The sequence below is a fragment of the Syngnathus floridae genome, chromosome 16, assembly GCF_059516105.1.
Source record: "Syngnathus floridae isolate MCC-2025c chromosome 16, RoL_Sflo_1.0, whole genome shotgun sequence".
Taxonomy (NCBI): domain Eukaryota; kingdom Metazoa; phylum Chordata; class Actinopteri; order Syngnathiformes; family Syngnathidae; genus Syngnathus; species Syngnathus floridae.
In genome coordinates this window covers 2,797,912-2,805,793 of record NC_142428.1, presented here as the reverse complement: position 1 = coordinate 2,805,793, position 7,882 = coordinate 2,797,912, and the positions used below count along the sequence as shown (strand labels likewise).

Here is a 7,882-nt window from a genome sequence, read left to right as displayed (position 1 = left end):
GTTGTACCTTTAAGATTCTTCCTTACTTTTAACCAATCAGCATTCAGTGCGTTCATTTTTGGCCAATCAAATCACTCATTCTCTTTCCTTTCTCCATTGGATGCTTTGTTTTAAATAAATATTGTATTTAGTGAGAATGGTATTTGTTTTGTCAGCCATTTATTGAATATTCACATATACAGGAAACACATATTAGGCTCAAATAATCATCTTAATTATAATAATAATGGAGCAATCATCTGGTAATAGAGGAGACATAAAGAACCATCTCATTAAATTAGAACAGAAATAGCCTCACACGCACATACACGATTATATACATTTAAATTGGCTATATGTATATTCTGTATATTCGTCAGTGTCGCCCAGCGACTGCGCAATCATAATCCATAAAAAGCCATGATAAACAAATTAAGCATCTGCTAGTCTATCTGATTTGCTCACTCATACAGTCATACATTTATGAATGTTCGTTTTTTGTGGTGGTCTGAGAGGGATGGTTTTGAACAAGCGACATAAACGCCAGATGATAACATTCTGTTCTGAATACTGTACATATATATATCATATATATAAATATATATTACGCTTATTATCGCCGAACTCTGTTGTTTCTATAGAAGTAGCAGCAAGTGATGTAATAGGGTGCACCAGTGGACTAAGCTTTGCCCTGCAGTGTCTTGCTGGGTATCAAACAGCGGTATACAGCAGAATATAGCACCTTATGGATAAAGTTAGTGTTGATGAATCCTTACCGAACACAACATTAGGTACACCTGTGAAAATCAGCCAGTATTAAGTTAAGTTAAGTTTTATACTGTTGATAAAAGCCAACATTTATTTCTGGTCCCTACTACAGAGGCGCCGGAATTGGTTACAAAGGCTAAGTTCTGTGTAAAAGGCACAGGTGAAGAAATGCTAGGGGGGGGGGGAGTTACCGAATATGTGAGGAATGCCGTATATCTGTGCAAAAGTGCACAAAGTTGCAGAAATTTGCTTGGTTCTGTTTAAAAGGCACAGGTAAATACTGTACTGTAAATGCTAGCTCTACTGTCATGGCGCTGATGCAGCAATTTTGCAGGATCTCTGCGTGAAAGCGGGAGTCATTACTCATTAGCCACTTGTAAGGCTCCGTTGCCGCAATTTCGCTGGCTTGCAGTATGAATGAGGCTGGTGTACCTAATATTGTGGCCTGATGATCTCCTTGAGATGTTTAGTAAGTTCTTCCCGGGGGGGAAAAAGAAATCAAATATTGCCCTGTTCTAAATTCCACTCCTACTACATTTTAAGCAACTAAAAAGACTAAATAGAGCAAAACGTCCAATAAAAAAAACAATTACATACGTTTTGCAATATGAAATAGAAAAATGCCTTTTTGTATTTGTTTTCAAACACAAAGCCATGACGCAAACTACCAAAAGCTTATTTTTGGGGGAGTCAAACTCCCCTCCTTTGCTGTGCTTTTAAAATGAATCCCAGGGGTGGGCTGACGTTTAGCACATCTGAGCAGTGGGATCAACCTCCCCTGGGGTGTAGAAATCTGGGATGGGCAATCCGGTGTGCAGCGTCACCTGTTGAAAAAAAAAGACATGATGATTGAAGCCTGCAGGGGATGCTGTTGCTCCATTTAAAAGACCGATGTGCGTTTTACCTGTACATTCCGGTTTAGGCTGATGGCTGGGTAGAAGGCGCCCTCCAGGCCCTCGAAGGCCACTGGCCCCTGCTGCTCGTCATTAATGAGGAATATGAGGATCCTGCGCGTGAAGTCCAGCAGCACGCCGATGGTGGACCCTTTGCTGATGCCGCCGTCCGTCCTGTGGCCCACCACAATAAATGCTGCATTTATATCCACATTTCACTCAGGGTGTGCATATTTATGCTACCACATTATTCCTGTTATTTATTTCTAAAAATCAAAGCATGAGGTATAGTCACTTTCAATTACCTGTTGGTGTGCGAGTTGTTGTGCATGAACCAGGAGCGGTTGTTGTCCACATACATAGCCCAGGCCTTGTCGTCTTTGCCCAGCATGACGTCTTTCAGGACGTCAGCACGCGCCACCCCAAAGGCGGGATCGGGGTGGTTGTCGTAGCGGTCCAGCGTCATCTCCCAGTAATGGATGCCGCGCGAGAAGGCGGCGCCGCCCAAAGCCACGCGATCGTCGTAGCTGTTGCACGAAACCGTCAGGTTGTCGTTGGACAAGATGATATCCGGGTGCGCCGACGCCGTGTCGAAGGTGAACCAGGCCACTGCGCCAAACCACATAGGGCGAGTTAGATGCAAAGAAGGTGTGCAGCAAGTTATGAAAGTTAGCAACGAGAGATAGCATGGAAGCGCGAGAGCTAGCTTACCTGACTGCATATCACCCGGAGCAAGTCCAGCTGATAGCAAAAAAAGTGGGAAAGGAAGCAGCAATCAAAAGAAAGCATGAACATGAGTCATGGTTTTCTTTTTTTTTCTTAAGCCCAAAAAAGCAAGCTCTTAAAGCCAACGCACTACATATAATATTGCAATTCAAAAGTTTGCGTACCGTGTGACGTGTGCATGATGAGCGTCTTGCTATATTGTCCGACCCCGCTGGCGTTGAAGGCTTTCACCCTGGATTTGTACGTGCTATTGTAGTGCAGGCCGTCCACCGTGCAGATGGTCTCCGTCCCCACGTACACTTCCTGTGGGGAGCACACACACACACACCGCAGGGCTTTTTTGGCGACGGGTCGGAAAGGAGGTGCGTAGGCAGGTCAGCCTACGCCGGGGTATTAATATAGCCGGGCGGCGGTGAGTCAGTGTGTGGCTCGGAAAATGGAGCGGAAGATGAGTGTGACGTTGAATTCATGCGTAAAATGATTGTTCGCTAACAGAAAAAAGATAATCGGCCTAGCAGGAAGAAAATTTCCATATGATTGCGATTCAATAAAAACAGCTTCTATTTATTATATCTTTAAAAATAAAAAAACCCGAATGGAAATAAAAATATATGAACACAATGGATAGGTGCTGCTTTTTTGGTTAGCAACAGAGTTGTCTGCTTTCAACGTACCCTGAAGTGACCGCCGTCGCCGTCATCAAGCTCCAGGATGTACCCGTCCACGGCGACGGTGGAGAGTGGCGGTTGTTTCCATGACAACGTGGCGCTGTTGTTCTCCGTGCAGCATTCTTCCAACTGGAGCATGGGAGCCGACGGCACTGGGGAGGACCAGGCCGCACAGGTGAAAAAAATAGTTGACAAAAACACATATTGATTACAGTCGTAATTGCTCCCGGTGGGAGATAAGGAAAAAAATATTGATGGAAAATAAGGCATCAAGAGGAGTGAACGCCGTACCTTTCATCTGCACAAAGTCCAGCTGGTGGATGGTCTGCAGCAGCGGCGCGCTGTCAAGAGTCAGGTCGAAGTCACTGGTCATTCTGGGGGTCAGCGTCCCTTTGCCCCACTGGCTCTCCGTCATCAGGACTCTCCGGATCAACGCGTCCGAGATCTAGCAAACAAAAGGACTCGGTCAGCGGACTCGGTGGGTGACCAGAAAGATAAACCCAGGCTTACCTGGAGGAAGCCACTGGGGTCGTTTTCTTTGATGACCTCCAGGCAGTACTCCATCAGGCCGGTCGTCTGGCGCAGCTTCACCGTGCAGTGCGAGATCTGGTCACGCACTACCTGGAAACGGAAAATAAGAGGCCACAAAGAAATATAAGTATTGACGGAAAAAGTAAAACAATTATCTTCATTTCTCATGAAACAGGAAACACTATTCTGTAGGAGGCTTTTAAGGCATTAAAAGTTGGGGTGGAGACCGGAACGAATTAATGTCATTTCCATTCATTTCATTGGCGGAAGGTAATTTGAGATACAAATGATTGGCGTCACGGAACGAATCGGAAAAAGCTTCCCGGCACTGCTGTCTATATGACGAACGATGACTGGCCATGTCCTCAACGTGCGACATTTTCACAGGATGTGTGACCTAGCGACATCGTTAGCTTATTCGCACGTCTTTCCAGTCCATCTCTCACTTGCGCTGTCCAAAGCGTCTCCTTATTGAAAAGACTCAAGTAAAACACACACGCTCCGAGCGGAGATGGACCAGGGGGTTGCTAGGAAACAGTAACCTGGTCGCCGCTACGAGGGGGGCCGAGTGGAGGGAAAATCCTGCGGAGGAAAAATGGAGGACGACAACCAGTGTGGTGTGACATATAACGTTTGACATTCCTTCGGTCACGCATTGTCCATCACTTGTTGCTAGGCAGACGAAAGAAAAAGAAGGGCATACATTGATTTATTTTATTTTTTTTGGTACGGCCAAACAGAGGGACGATTGAATCACCGTGACAACCGCAGAGGACGACAAGCCAGTGCGGTAAAAATCGTTTTTCCTCTGGCTGACTGATAACATCGAATAATACGCTCAATTATTTAGTTTGTCGCTTTATGAGGAAACGATCCCATTTTCGGGATGTCCTTAATTCTTCGGGAGTCTCAGAGGAGACAAAGCAGTCGGTTCATTTCAGGTCACGCTTGTAAAGATTCACATTTGAAAGGAAGCCTCTTTTGACACACACACAGACACACACTTGTGTATCTAAGTTTGTGGGATTCGAACAGGCTTTTGTGTACTGTTGATTTGGTCGCGCTGGCTCCTAACACCTCCACGTGCCAAGCATTGATTCTCGCCAGCGTCCAAGCGTGAAATTGGAAACACTAACTCACGCCTCTCTTCGCGCCTCACTCCAAACACGTCCCACTTCTACCAGCGACGCAAAGACAAAATTGTTGTAAAATGATCGATGATATTCATATATTAGAAAATGAAAAATAAGATTGATAACGCAAACATCAACGTGAAGTTGGCCATTTTGGTTCGAACAGAAATTTTATTTTTGCGCCTTACCTTGAGCTTGTGTTCGTGTTCCTTGTTGACGCAAGCTAGCAGTTGCGCCTTGCGGCGGTTCAGCGCGTCGATGAGGGCGTCACACTGCGCTACCAGACACGCCTCGAATTCCACGCTGTTCTCCTGCGGGAGCAAGTTCGTAAGTGGCATGAACAGAGCCAACTCTTGTTTACGTGTAATTCCACTGTCAACCAATAGATGGCAGCACACTGGTTTAGTGAATTTGAAAGAAGAAGAATGAATGCTATTTCAGCAGAACGCAGTTGACAATTACACTGGTCAACAGATTTTGAAAACAGGAAGTTCTGGGAACTTCTGAACTGCAACAATTGTTCAGTACAACCTTTTTTGCCAAGTGAGAGCTGTTCCAAATATTTTTGGAAAAGCTTTATCCGTTAGATAAAAGTGGAGCGGGATTATCAATGTGACACGATGATAATACCGCCGTTAATCCCGTTTGTCCGTCTCAGAGCGCCTGCTGTACCTGGATGTGCTGCACGGTGTTCCTGAGCTGCACCAGGAACTCTTTGGCCTCGCTGGCTCGGTCTGACAGCCCGTTAAGAGCCTGAGACAGTTGACCCTGCAGCGCCACGTGAAGGCAGAACATTAGCGTGAAGCAGCTGCTAATTAGACACTTTTAGCCACTCGTTAGCGGTAGCGGCTCATTAACGCCTAAACACAAACGCAATTTCTAATGTGTGTGTGCTTGCAACTTTCTTTCCATACGGAGTCATTACATATGCACGTGTGAACACACACACAGACACACACTAATATCTCATAGTTTTAGTTGAGAAGTTCTACTTTTCATCTAACTTGGCAGCGTTTTTTGACTTTTTGGGAAAACATTCAAGCAGGCTGTTGAACAAGAGGAGAAATTCATAATTCATCACTTGTCTCATCAATAATGCACAACTGTGAAGCTGTGAAATCGCTACCAAAGTCATCATAATTATAACAATATGGAGTCCTTATTTAAGACACACACACACACTCGGGAGTGGGCAGTGTATCTATCAATTTGATTATTGGATTTATTCAAAATCAATTGGATTGGTAATTTTGCTTGGAAAATTAAAATGCTAATGAAATATAAAAAGAATAAAAGAATATTAATCTATTTTTTGAGGATTGCCCATATGTGATTTTTTTCTTGATTAAAAATGTGCTCCATTTGTGCATTTTTATCTATTTTTATGTTTGTTTTCATTCATTAATCTAATTTTATATTTTCATCTCACTGTTTTGTCCTTGATGTCCAATTTGCATAATTTTTGGTGTGCATGCGCCGTTAAGAGCACACAAGCTGCCTGCCTGCCCACCACAAACCCAAAAATAGCATCTGGCACACTCCACTCCAAATACACGTGTGTGCAGTATCCTGGGTGACAACATATAGGTAGGTACATCTTCCCCAAAAGCGATAAGAGCCCTATGCAGAATTCCAAAACCTTTCGAATATAGCTGATAACTTGCATCCAAATATTTGAGTGATGGCCTGACTGGTTGTCATGGTAACGGAATTCATCGTCAGCATGTTTTGGGGCAGGGATCAGGGGGGAGGGCCCTGCTTCATGTCAACAAGCCACTGCTCACTTGGGGGCTAATGCCGAGTGAGGCTATTGTTACCAATGACGACCAGGGGCAGCGCTAGGGGGGGGTTGTGACAAGAGCAAGCCCTGGAGTGCAAAGAGAAAGCAAGGCCTTAAAGTTTTTCACTCGTGATGGCAAAACTTAATCAACAAACAGATTGTAATTTTGCAGAATATTTGTGAAATTGCATTTTTTTAAAAGATATTTTTGTGTGTGGCTGGCCTTGTGTGTGCGTGTGAGTCAAGAAATGTGCCCACCTTGTGCAGCTTCCACATGGCCCCCAGCGCCTTGACTTCGTGTGTGCCGTGCTTGCCCTCCTCGAGGCACTGGTAGCATACGGGCGTCTTGCACTGCACGCAGTACATGCTCAGGTTCTCCAGCTCGTGCTCCGTGCATGTGGAGGTCTTGCGAGGCGCGGCGCGTCGCCCGGGACCGACCCGACCCTGAGCGGGCGGCACCAGCCGGTGCTTGGCAAGCGGACCGCGGGGCGGGTGGCAACGCATCCGGCACGGCTCACAGTACAGCACGTCGCACTGCTCGCACATGACGGCGGCTTCTCGGGGGCTCCTCTCGCACAGCTGACACTTGAGCGCGGCCGCCCGGCCCTGGCGGTAGCGCTCCACGACGCCCTCCAGCACCCGGTTGCGGGGGAAGCCGCGCAGACCCCGCTCGTCCAGCACCAGGCTGCGGTGGCATTGCGGGCACGTGATGCACGCGTTGCGGGGGATGGGCGCCAGCAGGCAGCCGGCTTGTTGCTGCGCTGGGGGCTGCTGCGGGTGCGGCGCCGGCGCCGGCCCAGGGGGGAACACCCGCACCCCGTTGGGGGACTTCTGGCAAGGGGTGGTGGGCAGGCTCACGAAACCCCCATACGAACCGTAGCCGCTGTCTGCCTCGCTGTACAAGCTCATTTTGTCCAGGTCCAGGTAGTCGTAGTCGGATCCGGAGGCACGGCTGCTCTGTGGGGACTCGGTGTCGGGCGTCTGCACCAGGATGTTGCGGGCGCACGCCAGGCAAATATTGTGCGAGCAGGGCAAAATGATGGGCTCCCGGAAGAAGGAGCCGCACACGGGGCACTTGAGCTCTTCCTCCATTTCGTCCATGGCTGCAAGAGCGGAGAACGGGACCAAAGGTACCGCAACGACCCGCGACCGCTCGTCTGTCCGCACACCGAGTGATTGCACATCCACCAGGCGGCGGCGGTCAGCGATCCATCAGGGGGAGGAGACTAAAGTCTCTCCGCCAATAGACGAGTGGCAGCAGCTGATCTCGGCTTTCTATTGGACCGCCACTGGATTCCGCTCAATTCATTGGAGGACTTTAAGTGCGACTCTTTGCACGCGTGGACGCGAAATGACAACTTAATATTGATAAATACTGTATTCATTGTCAGCCTCGGGTGCAAG

General features: G+C 47.4%; 1 protein-coding gene across 3 annotated transcripts; it reads right to left on the bottom strand.

Annotated features, from left to right (window-relative positions):
• Positions 1 to 142: 142 nt before the first annotated feature.
• trim9 (tripartite motif containing 9) lies at positions 143 to 7,645 on the bottom strand. Of its 3 annotated transcripts, XM_088400033.1 has the most exons (11): positions 6,737 to 7,645; positions 5,371 to 5,466; positions 4,887 to 5,009; positions 3,545 to 3,655; positions 3,326 to 3,479; positions 3,041 to 3,186; positions 2,531 to 2,669; positions 2,352 to 2,381; positions 1,946 to 2,249; positions 1,652 to 1,814; positions 143 to 1,571 (listed from the first exon to the last, which is right to left on the bottom strand). In XM_088400033.1, exons 1-11 carry the CDS (start codon positions 7,577 to 7,579, stop codon positions 1,494 to 1,496), a joined length of 2,187 nt encoding a protein of 728 aa, XP_088256159.1. In that variant the 5' UTR covers positions 7,580 to 7,645; the 3' UTR covers positions 143 to 1,493. The 3 variants fall into 3 exon arrangements, with proteins under 3 accessions (XP_088256159.1, XP_088256158.1, XP_088256160.1); XM_088400032.1 differs by having other exon boundaries at positions 1,946 to 2,381; XM_088400034.1 differs by lacking the exon at positions 2,352 to 2,381.
• Positions 7,646 to 7,882: the final 237 nt, after the last annotated feature.